Below are 19,473 nucleotides of genomic sequence, written 5' to 3'. Positions count from 1 at the left end.
TAATGAACATGTAATTGCCAAAATGTATAAACTCTTGCTGAAATTTGAAATGGAGGTTGAAAAAGTGAAAGAGTGCATGGTGAAATGGGCTAAGAATTTTGAATATAATATATTGTTGGAACAGTGGGAAAACACATGGTTGAAAGGACTGAAATTCACATTATGTTATAATCTAAAAGAGAATTTTTACATAATGATGTAGTTGGTATATGACTCCAGAAAAGTTATCTAGAATGCATAAAGGTACCTCAAATTTATGTTGGAAATGTGGACAACATGAAGGGTCATTTTATCATGTTTGGTAGACTTGCAAAAAAGCCAGAAAATTTTGCGTTCAAATACATATACGGTACAAATAATTTTAAAGACTAAGATTCAGCTGAAACCAGAACTTTTTTTTGTTGGGATTAATGGACAGACAAGTAGAAAAAAGCCATGGAAGATTATTTTTATATAAGATCACTGCTGTGAGACAACTGTATGAGCAAAAATTAAAAGAGTCTGAACTACCCACAATAGAGGAATGGTTGGTGAAGATGATGGAACTAGCAGAGGTGGCAAAATTAACTTGTTTGCTTAGGAAAGATCAACTACTACATTTATTAGTGACTGGAAACTCCTTGTGGACTTTTTGCTGAAAAAAGAAAAAAATGAACTGATGATTTATGGATTTCACGATTAGAAAGGCCAGATTATGGAAAGAAGAAAACTTTGTCTCTCTAAGGTTACATCAGAGGGTAAAATATAAATGTACTTATAACTGCTGTAAAGATTGGAAGCCACTTTTTAATTATTCTTTTTTTCCTTTTTCCTTCTTTTCTATTTCTTTTTCTTTCTTTTTCACCTTTCTATCACGTATCTCTATTTCTCATATCTTTAACCTAAATTTTGTATTGTTTTTATTCTGTGGAAAAACTTCTTTCATAATATAACTATATAAATATAAAAATAAAAATAAGCAGATGCTTGGTGCCAGGAGTTAGGAACTACCATCTTTTCAAATCAAGGACAGAATAACATAGTGTTTGCAGAGTCAGACCAGTACAACAAAGAACTGGGGTCAGTTCAGCCATGAACTTCACTGGGTGACTTGACCTAGCCTCACTTTCCTCACAAAGTTTATCTCTGTGCGAGAATAAAATCTGAGTGAGGAATTGGCATTCTCATTTTAAGCATTGATCAAAACAAGTGTAACTGCATACGAGAATAAAGATTCTCCTTAATGTGATGTTAGGGCTTCCAGAGAATCTCAGTGGTGGTTGTTATTTTTAAATTAAGAAGTTTCTAGCCTCTAAAGCTTTAAAGAAATGCTTGGAAGCAGACATAGGAGGGCAATGCCTACTGAAACCCCAGCAGCTAGAATAGGGGATGGGGGTACTCTTCTTAGCTCTCCAAAAAGGAATACAAATAATTTATACACAATAGGAAAAATTATGCATATCTGAGCAATCTCTTTAGGTTACATAGTGGGTGTTCTTGACACAAAAACTAGACCAGACTGGCAAAGATTTCCCTTTTTTAAAAAAATGCAATACACAAATTGCTACTGAATAGGCTTTACTTCATACCTTCATGGCTCCTGCAGTCCTTCGAGGGAGTTGAGGGTGGGGAGGAATCATCTCCTTGACTCTGAATATGTTAGAAGAAAGAAAGAAAGAAAGAAAGAAAGAAAGAAAGAGAGAGAGAGAGAGAGAGAGAGAGAGAGAGAGAGAGAGGGGGGGGGAAGGAAGGAAGGAAGGAAGGAAGGAAGGAAGGAAGGATTGTTTTGATAATCTGACAATTAATTTTGCAATCCCGTTCATAATTTACTTTGAAGTCAGTTCTATTAAACCTAACAGAATCAGCTGCAGAATTAACACACAAAGGATTGTGTTGGCAAGTTGTTTCAACCTGAGTTAATGTCTCCCCACAGAAATTTTTGTAGAGGGTTAACTCAGCTGAATTGTAGGCTTTGTAGGAGCAAACAGTGTGTTGGAGCTCTCCAAGGTCCTGTAAATCCAGTTTGATACAATATGCTATTGGATGACCACCCCTTCCTTCTGTGTCCTTGGAATCCTGTGGGCTTATGATGAGATCAAAATTCAGGAGGACATTCAACCTTTGTAATGGCTGATATGGCCCAACATATGGAAAGAATGGGATGAGTAAGAATAATGCCTTCCACTGACAGAGAATGAGCAGCACTATCAAAGATGCACAAGAGCCTCAAAAGCAGACTTTGACCCAAGCCCACTTATATATATCACTACTGCACTCACCGGCTGGCAAGTTCCTCTGGCAGACGCTTGGGCACCAAAGCTTTATCCAGTGTAAACTCTATCACAAGAAAACTTCCACTTTCTATATATTGCTGGAAAGAGAAAGCATTTCAGATTTCTTCAGGAGCATGGCCCAAATCCTAGAATATTTCCATAGACACATTCCCCAAAAGTTTAGCCCAAACCCATTAGGTTTCAATTCTGGGAACTTAAATCTAAACATCTGGAGAACAGCTAAGTTAATGGCAAGCCATTGCTGCAAGGCACACCAGAAGTAACCTAGTGACAAGAGAGAGAGAAATGCACTTTGAGCATATTCAGAAGCACTCATTCACAGTTTTCGTGTGACTCACGATCCAGACTTGAGAGTCCAGGTGGTATCTACAGAACTACCTGACATCTTTTTAAACAATATATTTACCTGTCCTTCCAAGTTCTGGCATACAGATACAGCAGTGTCCACTGTGATCTCGGAGGTGTCCTTTCTTATAATATTGGATGGCTGAAGAGGAAGCAAAAAAAGGAAGTCTTGTACCTGGACAGCATTTTAGAAAGCTCCCCTTGTTTCATTTGTGGTGCCACCTAATTTAAAGTTGGGGAGGGGCATGAGCTGATGGACTAAGGCAGTGTTGTCCAAACTTGGCCACTTTAAGATGAGTGGACTTCAACTCCCAGAATGCTGGCTGGAGAATTCTGGGAGTTGAAATCCACTCATCTTAAAGTGGCCAAGTTTGGACAACACTGGACTAAGGCTTTAAACTAAAACTGCTGGTTCTTCTTTTCATATTTGTGTTGGTTTTTAAATCTGTGTGGTTTTTAACGATTGGCTTTACCATCTCATTCTGTTTTTATGTGAATCTTATTCTACAATTAGTCCTGTTGCAAAATCCTAGGGCTGCAATAGTGCTTTGACATCTATTCCAGGAAGATGCACGAGCATTGTAACTGTCTATAACTTCTTAAAACAGCTGCAATTTCTCCTGGGACAGCGTGGCTGGTATAAAGAACAGCAGACTGGTAATATGATGACACACGCATATCCCTGTGTGCTGATTCCTCTTTATGGAATTAGATCCAATGTGCTGTACTGCTCTACCCTAAAGGATTATTTGATTTTTTTTTCTGAATATAATCTGAAGAGCTGACAAGTTTGGCTGATAAGACAATAAGGTGTCATAAAGCAGTGCTGATACAGGGACCTTATTTTGTTGCTGCTGAAAGCAAAGGTTGTAATAATCAAGTCTTCAATGACTAATAGTCAGACACCTTCTCATTTAGAGAGCATCCTCCACAGACAAAGCTCTAGCCCAGATTTAGGAGCAAAATACATTTTCCTTCTAAATTCAACAGGACTTCATCTCCTTGCACTGATTTTCTTGCCATCCTCACCTTTCTCAGCATGAATTCTTTGGGTGGTTTGTCATCTTTTACATTCTTCCCAAGGATACTTTTGGTATGGGGGCTGTACATTCCCACTGGCCCAAACTTATTAAGAGCTGCCTGGTGGCCCACATCGCGAAAAAGGCTGAAGAGGCACTTGGTCTGAAACAAAAGAGGCACAGAGTGAGAATAAGGTGGGCTTATCTAACAGTGCTAGTTTAATTACAAAAGCTCTCTAATTGGAATCATGGAGGGCAATTCCAGGAGCTTGGTTTGTTTTTTTGCTGTCTTTAAGAAGGATGGGAAGCTGAAGAATTTTAGGACTGACAAAAGAAAGGGCGTTTTTACACAAGACATAGTTGAACTGTGGAACTCATCACCTTAAAAAATGTACTTATTGATTAGACTTGAACCCGCTACAATGAGGAGCGACTCCTGGCAGTTTACACTCATCCATACAAAAAAGAATAAGTAATGGTAGAAATGTAAAACAAGCAATGCTTAAAGTAAAGTACACGTAAATAAATAATCAAATAATCCAACAGAAATAGGGACGGCCATCACTTTTGTCAATTCAAAAGGAAGCTGGAGAGAGGAGAGAGCTATCAATGGCTACTGATCTTGGTGGCTTTATGATCTCCTGAGTCACAGACAGAAGTCATTAAATTGTAGCTACTGGAGAGCTATGGGGAAAAGGAAGTTGTTGCCATGGGTGTCCACAAGGTATGGTGAAAATGGCCAAGTTATGTGTGAAACGCATGAAAACCAGATAGAGCTTTGATCATACTATTGTGGTTTCATCTTGACTTTTGTTTAAACACACCTTGCAACACCCCTGGTTGTTGCACTCCTGTCCATGTTTGTGAATTTCTTGAAGGCATCTGGCCAGGCACTAGGGGACACAGAATAGCAGACTAGAGAAGTCCTTGGCCTGTTCCAGCTTTAGGTCTCTTCTTAGGCTCTTACTGAAAGATCCAAGAAATAACTCTTCCCAGGCTAAGGGCCTCTCTAGTCATCCATTATTCTGTGTCTCATAGTAGCCAGACAGGTGCCTTCAAACTTCACATGAGTCCTCCAAGATGAGCTAATGGAAAAACACAACACATTCCATCAAAAAGAGCAGAAGAATTGTCCCTCAAACCTTTCCTAAAATGAGCTACTTGTCATGAAAACACCTATAATGCTGTTTGAATCCCAAGAAAAATGCAGCAAATATTCAGCAAAATGAGGAGTGGCCAGAGGGATGAGGGGAAGCCAGAGAAATAACCCTCCACTTCCTTTTCTTCCAGTGTTTTCTTGGGGCAGTTGAATGCATTGCTTCTGCCTTGGCTGGATTCCAGAAAAGCACAAGTCCTTCAGAATAAGTTCTGGAATCCTTTGTGAACAGAATGGTGAACCACTTTTGCAATTTATGAAGTATCCAGGCACGTGGGAGAAGGCAAATGTGGCTTAAAAACATAGAAATCAAGTATTCATGGAACAGGGAGGGAGGGAGGGAGGAAGGGAAAATAGGAGTAGATGGAGTCTGGACTCATACAATAAGAATGTGCTTGCATTCCTTTTTTAACATTACTGGCTTATAAACAGGCATTTTATACTGTTGCTTCCCAGTGATAAATGAAATGGTTATTTTCTCCCATTTTAGACAAAAATGTCTGACGGGGACCTATCCTGGCTTCCCAAATGTGGCCTATCTCCCAAATTAGGCCATTATCAAAACTTAGATTTGTTTTCAGTCTCCTGCTTGTCTAACAGGATCTGGGACAGTGCCCAGAAGACCCAAGGAAAAATCAAATGATTACAAAACACATCCCAGGATAAACTTGTACCTTTGGTCTCACCTCTTGCTCACATCTGAGAAACACAGCTCACTTCGAACCCTCTGGACATACAGCAAGGGCGTCAGTATTCTTTAATGCTGAGAAGGTTTCATTTTAAATAAAACATTTTTAAAAAATGATGCGTTCTTTAAAATTGCTTTCAGCTTTAAGCTCCCCGGAAGAAAGGTGGGATATAACCATTTTAAATAAAATCTAAAGCGAAAGAGTTCAGATCGATCAGCCATGCCACTCAATCTCCTACCTTTTCAAACACCTCACTGTCATGGTAAGGAAAAATTCGGAATGCTCCCCGGATTTGCTTCACCCCAGGATACAGCAAAGGCACTAAGTTGACAAAAGCCACACCGTGAAAGGAAATAGGGTCGTCATCTGCTCCACCACCACCTCCACCTCCCTGGAAAAAGACAGTTTAAATTATAAGCTTCCCTGCTGATATCACGACAGCTCAAATGGAGTAGCCAGAATCTCTGCTCTAGTATTAGAAGAGTCATCTTTTTTGTAGCACATGTAAACCCACACCTACATGTAATCACACCACACCTATCACTGTTTAAACAGTAAAGAGAGCCCCAAGGAGGGCCCATGTAACGCCTCTGCTCCGCAAGCTGCATTGGGTGCCAGTTTGCTTCCGGTCCAATTCAAGGTGTTGGTTATCACCTTTAAAGCCCTACATGGCATGGGGCCAGGTTACCTAAGGGACCGCCTCTCCTCTATGACTTCAACCCGTCCCACCCGATCACACAGCGAGGGCATGCTTTGGACCTCCTCGGTGAAAGAACTTCGACTTGGCGGGGCCCAGAAGGTGGGCCTTCTCTGCAGTGGCCCCCGCTCTTTGGAACATTCTGGCCCTGGAGGTGCAATTGGCCCCCTCACTCCTGGCCTTCTGTAAGGCTTTGAAGACCTGGTTCTGCCACTTGGCCTGGGGTGGGGAGAGAATACCTCAAGCATGGGGATGGCTAGCCCCATAGAGGCCTTCTGCCTTCAGCCTCAGATTTTTCATCCTCTTGGTCTCTCCTTTTTAGTAATGTTTTTAATTAAGGTTTTATCTATTGATCTATTTTATGTTTTTAATGTTTGTTGTGAATCACCCAGAGTTCCCCCATTGGGGGGCGATGGGCGGTTGAAAAATTTAATTAATAAATAAATAATAAATGAATAAAGAGAGCCAGCCTGGGGTAGTGGTGAAGGCAACAGGCTAGAAACCAGGAGACAGTGAGCTCTACTCCCACCTTAGGCATGAAAGCCAGCTAGGTGATTTTGGGCCAGTCCCTCTCTCTCAGCCCAACTCACCTCACAGGGTTGACCAAATATTAAAGTAAAGGAAGATGATGATCAACTGGTACTTCACCTTCTCTCCTTTGCCACCTTTGACTTTCGTGGATGTGACCACTGGCACTCTGGTAATTTCTACAGGCCAGCACCTACAGTCGGCAATCCGCTTTCGAAAGCTGTTATACAGGAAGAGACGAAAGCAAACCAGTTACAGTTGTTTTGTAGTCTGATGCTCAAGGGGCACGGTGTACATTTATATGAATGTCACATGATCAGCAAAGGTAGGAATATATAGTACGCACAGAAAAAAATGAACTTATGATTTACGGTTTTGATGAGTAGACAGGCTAGATTATAGAAAGAAGAGAGTCATTTTGTAACCTAGAGCAAGAGGTAAATTTATAATTATAACTGCTGTAAAGATCAGAAGCTACTTCTTCGTATCTTTTTTCTTTCTTTTCTATTTTTTTACTTTTTTCCCTTTCTTGCACTTTGAGCTGTCTCTTTGATTTCTTTTTCCTTTTTTCCCCTTTATATTAGTTTGCATTTATTGTATTGTTTTAATCTTTCTTTTTAAAATCTTTAATAAAACTTATATATATAAATAAAAAGCACAGATGTGCTTCCAATCAGATGTTAAAAACCAACGAAGGCATGGCAAAGATCGCTAACCCACCTCTCAGGATTGTTGTGGAGAAAACAGGAGGCAGGAGCATTATATATACCCCCTTGAGTTGTACAAAATAAGGCAGGATATATTAACAACAATAGTAGTAGTAGTAACCAGAGATACTTGTAGATAACATTGGTTTGTTTTTTAAGATCAAATTTGGTTGTCATCTCTAATCTCCAGACCAGGCACGTATGAGTTGGGGCTCAGAGATGCAGAGGGAGATCTAACATTAAGTTTCTGTTTACTGTTGATGTAACTGTCACTATAGTTGTATCATTTTTTTGCAAACTGCACAGACTTGTTGCAAGTCAAGGGGGAAGGCAGATGAGAAGTGGCTTTCAGTCTCATCTAGCCGAGGAAAAAGAGGATGGGAAGAGAATTCTTGTAAACCAGCATTTCTCAACCTTGGCCACTTGAAGATGTGTGGACTTCAACTCCCAGAATTCCCCAGCCAGCCATGCTGGGAGTTCTGGGAGTTGAAGTCCACACATCTTCAAGTGGCCAAGGTTGAGAAACACTGTTGTAAACTGTTGAATTTTTTGATGGAAAAGCAAGTAATAAATATGTAAAATGCACAGCAAAGACTAGTGCGAGCAAGGCTGTTGTAATAACACTTATTTAGCATTTATGCAAAGCTTTAGCTCAAGTAACCCATTGATAAATATAAAGCAAATCAAGATCAGCTTCAGCTGGAGAACTTGGAGAAGGCTAACAAGGAGTATGAAATGATGGCAAAGTCTCCAAGTCTCTGCTCTTAACTGTTTGACTCCCACAGATCCTTTATCTTTCCCCTGATCATCCCATTAAGTTATGAATTGCTGGAGAATGGCATGTGTTTTCTCACCACAGCACAGCTATAGGATCGAGATAGCAACGCCTTTCCAAGTCCCACACAATCCGTTTTCTAAGCATTTCAGCTTGAGTCCTGCTTTCCCGGTCCTAAAAAGAAAGAAAGAAAGAGAGAGAGAGATTGGTGTAGTGGTTAAGGCACAAGGCTAGAAACCAGAAAACCATGGTTTCTAGTCTTGCGTTAGGCACAAAGCTGGTTGGATGATTTGGGGCCAGTCTCTCTCTCACTCAGCCCTGGGGAAAAAACGGCAAAGGAAAACTGCTTCTGAAAATCTTGCTTTGAAGACTACAGGGATTTGTCCAGGTAGTTGTCTGGACACTGACTTGAAGGCATGGAGGAGGAGGAGGAGGAGTGAGGAGGAGGAGTGGGGAGGAGAAGGAGAAGGAGAAGGAGAAGAAGAAGGAGGAGAGAACCCAGTCTGTTCAGGTCTAGAACTCAACAGATCAAGAAACTAGACTGCTCTGTAATAACAAACCAATACACTGACCAAGAATTACATTAGCAAGTTTGTTTTGTAGGTGGACCAGGGGAAAAAAAAATAACAGGGCACTGAAAAAGTAAAAAGAGGCACCAACTAGAGGCAGGGACAGTCCTCCTTCTGCAGGAGGAACAAAATACAGAATTGTAGGGAGCGACTGGTCTTGAAGAGAGCTTGCCATCGCCTAACATTGTCTCTGCATATTTTGCACGCTCGAACTCACAACGGGATGGGTAGCATGATCATCCCAAATCTATGTTCTTCCCTGGCTGCTAGAGAAAAAGGACTTTAGGGGAAAGGAAGCCATTGACTTGATCTAATATGGCAGTCCTCACAGGCTGAGGTATGTGGAAGCTGTGGCAACTGGGACATGGCTGATCCCAGACTCTCATCAGAATTGCCAATGGCGAAGAGTGCTGGGAATTGTAGTTGACCAACATCTGGAGGGCCACGGCTCCGTTCTAAGCAGTCTGGTTCTCCGGCTCTGGCATAATCACCTCTGGGGTATTCAGCTCTCCATCTTCCTCCTCAAAGGCACCGCCAACAATGAAAGCATCTGGGATGTTTTGTCCTCCAGGGGCTAAAATGTTGGCCACCGGCCACTTCTTAGGACGGGGTACGGGTTCTCTCTCACCGCCAAGTTTCAGGGTCCCGTTCTTGAACAGAAAGGGACATTCTTTCTGGAAGAGTCAAAAAGAAGCATTTCTTGAATTCGCATAGTTAAGTCACTCGTATACAATACGTCGTCAAAAAGCTAGCAGTTGTATTCTCACAACATGTTTAGCCATGATGTCAAACTCGGGTTAGTGTTTTGCTTTGCTTGGTGCTTGCACGGACCCCCCCAATTGGTTAGTTGATTATTCACTGAGTTATGCAAGATCAGAAAGTGAGTTAATTCATAACCAAGTTAAATGTCTTCTATGAACTCAGTTATCATATGGTACACAATGAAACCCCTTCATGGATCACTGCCTTGTCGTGGCGAAGGGGCTTGCGTAACTCAGTGAAGCCATGAGCTATACCGTGCAGGGCCACCCAAGACGGACAGGTCATGACAGAGAGTTCTGACAAAATGTGGTCCACTGGAGAAGGAAATGGCAACCCACTCCAGTATCCTTGCCAAGAAAACCCCATGGACAATGTTAAAAGGCTAAAAGATATGATGCCGGAAGATGAGCCCCTCAGGTCGGAAGGTGTCCAATATGCTACTGGGGAAGAGCGGAGGGCATTTCCAAGTAGCTCCAGAAAGAGTGAAGCGGCTGGGCCAAAGCCGAAAGGACGTTCAGCTGTGGATGTATCTGGAAGCGAAAAGAAGGTCCGATGCTGCAAAGAACAATATTGTATAGGTACCTGGAATGTAAGATCTATGAACCAAGGCAAGCTGGATGTGGTCAAACATGAGATGACAAGATTGAACGTCGACATCTTGGGAATCAGCGAACTGAAATGGACGGGAATGGGTGAATTTAATTCGGGTGACCATTATATCTACTACTGTGGGCAAGAAACCCTTAGAAGAAATGGAGTTGCACTCATAGTGAATAAGAGAGTGGGAAAGGCAGTAATGGGGTACAACCTCAAAAACGACAGAATGATCTCAGTGCATATCCAAGGCAAACCATTCAATATCACAGTCATCCAAGTCTATGCCCCAACCACTGATGCTGAAGAAGCTGAAGTTGACCGCTTCTATGAAGACCTACAACACCTTCTAGAACTAGCACCAAAAAAAGATGTCCTTTTCATCATAGGGGATTGGAATGCTAAAGTAGGAAGTCAAGGAGTAATCGGAATAACAGGCAAATTTGGCCTTGGAGTACAAAATGAAGCAGGGCAAAGGCTAATAGAGTTCTGTCAAGAGAACAAGCTAGTCATAGCAAACACTCTTTTCCAACAACACAAGAGACGACTCTACACATGGACATCACCAGATGGTCAATACCGAAACCAGATTGATTATATACTTTGCAGCCAAAGATGGAGAAGCTCTATACAGACAGCAAAAACAAGACCAGGAGCTGACTGTGGCTCAGATCATGAGCTTCTTACTGCAAAATTTAGGCTTAAATTGAAGAATGTAGGGAAAACCACTAGACCACTCAGGTATGACTTAGATCATATTCCTTGTGAGTACACAGTGAAGGTGATGAATAGATTTAGAGGATTAGATTTGGTAGACAGAGTGCCTGAAGAACTATGGACGGAGGTCCGTAACATTGTACAGGAGGCAGCAACTAAAACCATCCCAAAGAAAAAGAAATGCAAGAAAGCAAAATGGCTGTCTGATGAGGCTTTACAAATAGCTGTGGAAAGAAGGAATGCGAAAAGCAAGGGTGAAAGGGAAAGATATAAGCAGCTGAATGCAGATTTCCAGAGAATAGCCAGGAGAGATAAGAAGGCCTTCTTAAATGAACAATGCAAAGAAATTGAGGAAAACAATAGAATGGGGAAGACTAGAGATCTCTTCAAGAAAATTGGAGATATGAAAGGAACGTTTAGTGCAAAGATGGGCATGATAAAGGACAAAAAGGCAGGGACCTAACAGAAGCAGAAGAGATTAAGAAGAGGTGGCAAGAATACACAGAAGAACTATACAAGAAAGATCTTAATGTCCCTGATGTCCACGCTGGTGTGATCACTGACCTTGAGCCAGACATCCTAGAGAGTGAAGTCAAGTGGGCCTTAGGAAGCATTGCTAACAACAAAGCTAGTGGAGATGACAGGATTCCAGCTGAGTTATTTAAAATACTAAAAGATGATGGTGTTAAAGTGCTGCACTCAATATGCCAGCAAGTTTGGAAAACGCAACAGTGGCCACGGGATTGGAAAAGGTCAGTTTACGTTCCAATTCCAAAGAAGGGCAACGCCAAAGAATGCTCAAACTATCGCACAATTGCACTCATTTCACATGCTAGCAAGGTTATGCTCAAAATCCTACAAGCTAGGCTTCAGCAATATATGAACCGAGAACTACCGGATGTACAAGCTGGGTTTCAAAGAGGCAGAGGAACTAGAGATCAAATCGCCAACATTCGCTGGATCATGGAGAAAGCACGAGAGTTCCAGAAAAATATCTACTTCTGCTTCATTGACTATGCAAAAGCCTTTGATTGTGTGGATCACAACAAACTGTGGCAAATTCTTAAAGAGATGGGAATACCAGACCACCTTACCTGTCTCCTGAGAAATCTGTATGCGGGCCAAGAAGCAACAGTTAGAACCGGTCACGGAACAACCGATTGGTTCAAAATAGGGAAAGGTGTACGACAAGGCTGTATACTGTCACCCTGCTTATTTAACCTATATGCAGAGTACATCATGAGAAATGCCAGGCTGGAAGAATCACAAGCCGGAATTAAGATTGCAGGGAGAATCATCAACAACCTCAGATATGCGGACGATACCACCCTAATGGCAGAAAGTGAAGAAGAACTAAAGAGCCTCTTGATGAGGGTGAAAGAGGAGAGTGCAAAAGCTGGCTTGAAACTCAACATTAAAAAAACTAAGATCATGGCATCTGGACCCATCAATTCCTGGCAAATAGAAGGGGTAGAAATGGAAGCAGTAACAGACTTCATTTATTTGGGCTCCAAGATCACCGCAGACGGAGACTGCAGCCATGAAATTAAAAGACGCTTGCTCCTTGGGAGGAAAGCTATGGCAAGCCTAGATAGCATATTAAAAAGCAGAGACATCACCTTGCCGACAAAGATCCGCATAGTCAAAGCTATGGTTTTTCCAGTAGTAATGTATGGCTGTGAGAGCTGGACCATAAAAAAGGCCGAGCGCCGAAGAATTGATGCCTTTGAACTGTGGTGCTGGAGAAGACTCTTAAGAGTTCCCTGGACTGCTAGGAGGTCAAACCAGTCAATCTTAAAGGAAATCAACCCTGATTGCTCATTGGAAGGATCGATAATGAAGCTCAAGCTCAGATATTTTGGCCACCTAATGCAAAGAGAGATCTCTTTGGAGAAGACCCTGATGCTGGGAAAGATTGAAGGCAAAAGGAGAAGAGGACGGCAGAGGATGAGATGGTTAGATAGCATCACTGAAGCAATGAGCATGAAACTGAGCAAACTCAGGGAGGCAGTGAAGGACAGGAAGGCCTGGCGCAATATGGTTCATGGGGTCACGAAGAGTCGGACACGACTTAACGACTAAACAACAACAACAACACAATGAAAATAAATTGGACACAGTCCTATCTTGGAAAACATCCTCTAAAATAGTTACAGAAGGGGGACTAACTAAACCAACATTTATACAGGCTCTTTAATTTGCAAGGAGCTTTAATTGTTAATTATGTGAGGAAGGTTCCCATTTTTTTTTCTATTTTTACCAAGAAAAAGGAGAGACAGCTTACATGTAACAAAAGTTTACTACCACATGAGCAAATTTTCACATTGGTCCTACTTTGCCCTTCATGGACTCAGATTCTGAGTTCACACATCACAGAATAAGCCACAGTGCAGCTGGGTTCATGCTTTGTGTATCACTAATAGGCCAAGGTTTGCAAATTGTAATATCCGAGTCCACATGTTAAACCAAACCAAGCAAACCCTTGTTTTGATTTTAACACAATGTGTGAATCCAATTTTTGACTTCTTGTTGTTCTCCTAATTAGAATAAGTCAGTGGGGGCTGGAGGTCTTCAGAAATAATGATTTCTTCCTGATTCCTAGTCTAAGCTTGTCTCTTCCATACATTGCATGAAACCTGGATCTGGAGAACCACAGTTAACTCTGCCAATGTAGCCTCGTTTATAGACTCAGATGGGTCTCAGAAAAGAGGCTTTGGGAAGACCAGGTTAGTAACACAATGCATGATCAGCTGAGATCTGCTAATGGAATTATTCTTTAATGAATAAACTCAAAATCCAAATTCACAGAATAGTAGTAAAAGCCTCGCTTTAATATGGAGAAGTGAGATCTATCAGGCAGAGTTGGTGAAGGGTTAAAATCAGAACCTTGGAGCAACAGGGCTCAACTTTTGACATCTTTCAATAGCTGGATGTGGCTCCATTGGGACCTGTAGCAGACTACACTTTGAATATGCTGAAAAAGAAAAGCAGCATTTGCCAGACTGGAAGGTGAAGAAAACAGACTTGGAGAAAAGGAACAAAAGAATTTGGCATTTCAGCAGCTGACTCACCTCACCAACTGCTGGCACCTGAAAGCCAACCATGTAATTATATTGGGGCCCTGTGGGGATAAATGACTCAGGGACAGAATAGGCAACTTCCACAGTCACTCTCAAGAGATTGCCTTCGGACAGCTGCGCTGGAGACAATAGGCTCTCCTGGACAGATACTGAGACATCGATGGAACACTGCAAAATCAAAGCAAGCTTAAGATAGACATGCCCAAGACACAAACGTGGAAGAAGAAGAGAAGCACAATGAAGACAGTAAGCAGCTTGGAGGCTAAATCCTACAAGAAGTGGTTAGAGGAACTTGGTATGTTTAGCTTAAAGAAGAGAAGGCTAAGGGGAGACATGATAGCAGTCATCCCATACACGAAGGGATGCTGCAGGGCAGAGGGGGTGGACTTACTCTCCATAGCACTGAAAGATAAGACAAGAACCACTGGTGGAAGACTTACCTTGAGAGATCCAAATGTGAACTAAGGAGGAATTTCCTGACTGACAGCTATGGAGCAATGGAACAGCCTGCCTCCTGAAGTTGTAAGTGCTCCATCACTGGAGGTTTTCAGGAAAAGACTGGACAGCCATTTGTCCAGGATGGTCTGAGAATTCCTGCCTCCAAGGTCCCTTCCAACCCTAGGATTCTATGAAACTCAAATATGCTTTTATGCCAGTTTAAATGGAATTCTGGGAATCAGAGTTACTGAGAATTCCTTACTAAAGATTTTTACTCCAATCCCTTATAGAACTAAAACTTCCCAGTTTCTTTGAGAAGAGGAAATGATTGCTCATCCTATTATTTCTATCTACTATAGAGTAGAAATAATCTGTTGGAAACAACCCATCAGACAGGGCAACACTGTTGCATGGTACATAGTTAGACCATCAAGACACAACTGCAAATTTCCTGGACAGATACAGCCAACGGCAGCGGTTCTCAATTGCTCAGTCCCTGTAACGGAGAACTTGGGTCCCCCATATAGAAACAAAAGCTTACTTTTTTCTGAGAAGGACACAATTACATTTATAAGCACTCTGCTATACTACTTACCATTTAAAGACTTCATTCAAATTCCAACAGTCTACCCTCTATTCCACCTAAACTACTTCGAGTCCCCCCTGAGGTAGACATACCACTTAGAACTATTGATTTGTAGAACTTCTGTATACCATCCTCATGTCTGCCTTCTCCTATTCAGGCCAGCAAATGGGGAAAAACGGAATGGGAAGAAAGAGAAAGGCCACCAGTTCCAAAGAAGAATAAGGAATTGATGGGGACATAACTGTAAACTTTGGAAATCAATAAATGATATATGATTGTATACATCATAGAGAAATTCTATTCTTCCAAATTATGAGACTTAGAAACAGCATATTAATCAGTAGCTTACAAGGACAGAAGAACATAAGCCATGCTTTGCTAGTCCAGCAATCTGTTCTCACAGAGGCCCACCATCTTCCCAAGGAAGCTCACAAGCCTCCCAGCAGATAGCCTTCAGAGGCAGTCCCACTGCCATCAAGGCTGATAGCTACTGATCCCCATGATTTCCATGAAATTGGCCAACCTTCAGAAGATGCTGCTACCACATTGCATGGCAGCAAATTCCAAAGTTTAATTACACATTGTGTAAAATGTTGCGGGACATATCCTAGACAGTGTTTCTCAACCTTGGCAACTTTAAGACATGTGGACTTCAATTCCCAGAATTCCCCAGCCTGGCTGTCTGAAGAATTCTGGGAGTTGAAGTTCACACGTCTTAAAGTTGCCAAGGTTGAGAAATGCTGCCCTAAATCTCAAAATGAAATATTCCTGCATCTTACACCTAAAAAATAGTTTCTACTAATTCTTTAAGAATAAATATAATACATTAATTTCCTTAAACTGTAAGCCATCCCTGAGAAGTGAAGTCCTACACAAAGATTGCTGTTAAATAACTTAACTAAAGTGGGATTAGCACTAATTTGGAACTAAATTATATAAACATTATAATTTGGACATTCATATGAAAGCATGTCTCTTTTCTCTTGTTGTTGTTTTAATAAATACCTTGGTTTCTGGTCGGAGGGCCTCCAGAGGAGAACCAGGCAATGGATACAGGGGAAGCGTTGCATTAAATGTACACAATCCTGCAGAGAAAAGAGGGAGGGGAAGGGGGCAATCTGAGGCCATCAAAAAGAAAATTTTCTCTTTGGAAGAAAGAAAGAAAAAGAATTATCTAAATTCCTTTAAACGCTGGTGAAACACTTATCATTATCAAAGAGGTGCGTGTGAGAGAACATGCAGAACGACAGCAAGGACGTGTGGGCTGAAGATCTACACACATCTACACACTTTCAGCTCGGCAGGACTTTCTTTTGTGCAGTAACCCAAAGCATTGCCCTGTTGCAAGACTGACTCGGGCTTACTCTTTCACCCACCTTGCAGGAGAGGGAGGAGGTCTGCCACGGCCTGTCCGAGAGACACAACCTTCTCTTCTTTTTGCTTCTTCTCCTTTGGTAAGACTTCGATCACAGTGACTGGGAAAACCAAGCATAAAATCCAATACACAAGAAGCAGCAGCACTTTACGGTGGGTTTGCTTTTCAGAAGGAGCTGTAGCCCCTTTACCACTGACTTCCTCCTCTTGTTCACGCACTATGGCATGCCTTGATTTATTTTAACAATTGTTCACAGAATAAGCTACAAATGGTTCACTCATTTGCCTTACTGGGGTCTATTCAGGCTGACTGTAATGCTTGGATGCAAAGCACCTTTCACCTTAGTTTTATTCAGAGGCTGGTCACGGGACATAAAATGCTAGAGTCAGAGGGGGCAATGGAGGCTCCTGAGCCTTCTCAGTGCACAAATTCAAATTAAAGCATTCCTAACAACGGCCATCAAGCCTTCACTTGAACGCATCAGCAGCAACAGAAGTTTTTACCTCCTGCAAATGACTCGGCAAAACACAAAGGACCTATTCTTTCCCAGATGTTAAAGCTAAAAAGCAGAGGTAGTCTTACTCACATAACACAGGTTTATGGGCAAGATCGTCCAAACCGTGAAACCCATCAGGATGGCACTCAAAAGAGGTGGTGAAATTATACCTCACGTTTCCTTCTGCAGATGCATCCATTTTGGGGGAGTCACCCAGGAAGTAGCCATTGTACTCAATATGCACGTACGTAACTGGACTATCTCCTTTGATGCCTTTCTACAGGACAGACACCAGCAATAGTTAGCTCTTCCTCCAAACGGGACAAATTCTAGCATCACCCCCCAAAGCAAAACTGATTCTCCTTTTTTCCTACTTTCCTTGATCTTGAATTCTTCCCAGCACAACCCGTTTGGGCAAAATCTCAGAGCCATTAAATAAAACCTGCAAAAAGTTTGTTTGTTTTAATGAAAATGCTTCTTTCAAGTAATTTAAACATTTCTTCTTCCTCTAAGGCAGCAGACATCCCAAAATAAGTTACATAGGGGGCCCAGAAGAAAGTAACCTCAAAGCAAATAAATCCAGAAGCCAGTAACCAGCTTTTAAATACCTTGGAAAATAAAAGAGGAAATTAATATGTGGTTCAATTATTAGAGCATTATGCCCTTTTGTCATTCTAATTGAAAACATGAACATTCAGTGATGATCATTATACATCCAGAAGATCCACTGTGACGATCCTCAATCTGGGAATTCCAAGGTGAATTAAAAGGGGACATTTACCAAGTTGTGACCATCCAGCACAGTGATGCTGACTGTCTTGGGGGGTGGTGCATCAATGTGATGAAAGGAAGGTGAACCCGCCATGAGAGGGAAGGTTCCGTTGGTATCAACAGGTTAGCTATAAGCCTAACAAGAAGAGAAGAAAAGGAACAAATAATAATGAAGCCTTATTTATTTATCACTTGATTTTTCTCCAATGCTTTCTTATGTTCCCCAAAATCCTGCCAGGTAAATGAGGCTGAGGAAAGAGCAACTGGCAGAAAATCCTGCAAATGCTATTCAGTCCCAGATTCCCGGGCAAGATCTCCATGCTGGCAAAGGCTTTGGGGAGATGTGGTCCAACACATGGAGAGCACCACATTACCTACTTTCTCTGCAAGAGTCACACCCTGTAATCAACTATGACTTTCCAACCACGGTTTATCAGCCAAGCCACTACTGCTGGATCCATACACCATACTGTACTACCGTTTGCCTGACAGTAGCTTGGAATATTGTACGAATGGAGTCATTAAAGTTAGCGGTTCGTTCAATGTATTTATTTATTTCTTAGGTTTAGATGGCTGCCTAATGCGCAGGGTGACTCTGGGTGACTCACCATGAAAACAAGGAATTCGAAAAAAACTCGACACAAGAGAAGAAGCCTTAGGGCCACTGGGGTATGGCATGGTGGGCATCCAGCCAACCAACCTCGGTTAATGCAACAAACCACTGTTAAGCTGTAGCTTAACTAGGCTAATCACTTCCATCTCATTCTCAGCCTCTTCTAACTAAGCCAGGATCCTCTGCTCCCGAAATGCCCTACGAGGCTGGAATCGAGGCCCCCAATCCTGAAAGCAACAGCTCCCATCAAGCTGAGGTGGGGAGACCTTGCTTGTAGGTCCGCAGCAGGGGATTATGGTTGGATCTCCCCCCAGGGAAGCCCAACGGGTCCCCATGGTGCTTTGTTTCCTGTAGGCACTGGCGGGTCCCTGTAGGCACTGGCGAGACACTCCCCTACTCCAGCTTTACTCCGCCCCTACTCCAGCTTTACTCCGCCCCTACTCCAGCTTTACTTTGCCTTCACGCAAGGAGTCCAGAAAGGGGCACGGGGAGGGGGGCTGTAAGGGGGGCAGCCTCCACTGCCCCCTTCCTGCCTTACTGGAGGGCGAGGGGCGTCCGGGACGAGAGCTCGCATCCGCTGCACGCGATCGCCCGGCCCCCCAACTTACCAGCTGCGTCGTTTTCCGTTGTCATAGCGACGCCGCTGCGTCACCTTCGCCGCTCCTGACGCACCGCTCGCCCGAAGACAGGCGTGATCTCCGCGCGCCATTTTTATGGCGGGCAAGGAAGGGCGTGGCGGGCTGCTTTCCCACCGCCTCTTGCCTTGATTCCAAAGAGGTTCGCTCGTAGGCCTTGCAAGGAGGGGAGAGAGTCACTAAAGGTTCCCAATGGACCTTGCGGGGCAAGGGAAAAATCATAGGGGAAGCCTTTATGGAGTCGCACGAAATCATGTAAGGGGTTTGTACGACTACTTCTGCATAAATAAGATCCCCAAGCACCCTTCCCCTTCAGTGCTTTGCGAGGAGCTAGGGTGTGTCTTCCAGCTCACGTTGCCTATGTCGCATCGGACCCGGAAATGAATGCAATGCAAGCCACTCGTTTATCTTCCCTACCTCTATGAGGGAAGAAGAACTTGGTTTCGTTCTAGATTCGAGGCGAGTTTTCCCGTACAGTAATTCCAAGTGCGAGTTGCACGTGGTGCTTAACTATCCCGAGTTTCCTTTGGCCCTGGTTTCGCCAGTGTTTTTCAAACCTGGCCACTTTAAGAGGCGTGGACTTCAACTCCCAGAATTCCCCAACTTGGGGAATTCTGGGAGTTGAAGTCCACACCTCTTAAAGTGGCC

At 42.7% G+C, this 19,473-nt stretch overlaps 1 protein-coding gene across 5 annotated transcripts in view; it reads right to left on the bottom strand.

Moving 5' to 3' along the window:
- CFAP70 (cilia and flagella associated protein 70) overlaps positions 1-18,959 on the bottom strand; it is a 37,559-nt gene extending 18,600 nt beyond the window's left edge. Inside the window, exons 1-14 of one of the 5 annotated variants that reach the window (XM_088151020.1) lie at positions 18,799-18,959; positions 17,588-17,713; positions 16,897-17,083; positions 16,312-16,410; positions 15,941-16,020; positions 13,903-14,079; positions 9,250-9,432; positions 8,269-8,363; positions 6,828-6,927; positions 5,721-5,873; positions 3,648-3,800; positions 2,680-2,760; positions 2,259-2,350; positions 1,569-1,629 (exon numbers count right to left, since the gene is read on the bottom strand). In XM_088151020.1, the coding sequence (XP_088007146.1) occupies positions 1,569-1,629; positions 2,259-2,350; positions 2,680-2,760; positions 3,648-3,800; positions 5,721-5,873; positions 6,828-6,927; positions 8,269-8,363; positions 9,250-9,432; positions 13,903-14,079; positions 15,941-16,020; positions 16,312-16,410; positions 16,897-17,083; positions 17,588-17,671 (1,545 nt within the window). In that variant the 5' untranslated portion in view covers positions 17,672-17,713; positions 18,799-18,959. Of the gene's footprint in view, positions 1-1,568; positions 1,630-2,258; positions 2,351-2,679; positions 2,761-3,647; positions 3,801-5,720; positions 5,874-6,827; positions 6,928-8,268; positions 8,364-9,249; positions 9,433-13,717; positions 13,808-13,902; positions 14,080-15,940; positions 16,021-16,311; positions 16,411-16,896; positions 17,249-17,587; positions 17,715-18,798 lie in introns of those variants that run through there. The other 4 variants (XM_088151019.1, XM_088151016.1, XM_088151018.1 and 1 more) reach the window with 4 other exon arrangements.
- Positions 18,960-19,473: the final 514 nt, after the last annotated feature.

This window comes from Python bivittatus, unplaced genomic scaffold, assembly GCF_059951505.1.
Source record: "Python bivittatus isolate LINGU-HERP-01145 unplaced genomic scaffold, Pbiv_v1 ctg000640_np1212, whole genome shotgun sequence".
In the NCBI taxonomy this organism is placed as follows: Eukaryota; Metazoa; Chordata; class Lepidosauria; order Squamata; family Pythonidae; genus Python; species Python bivittatus.
Note: the sequence above shows the minus strand (reverse complement) of the source record. Positions and strands in the feature narration are given on the sequence as shown.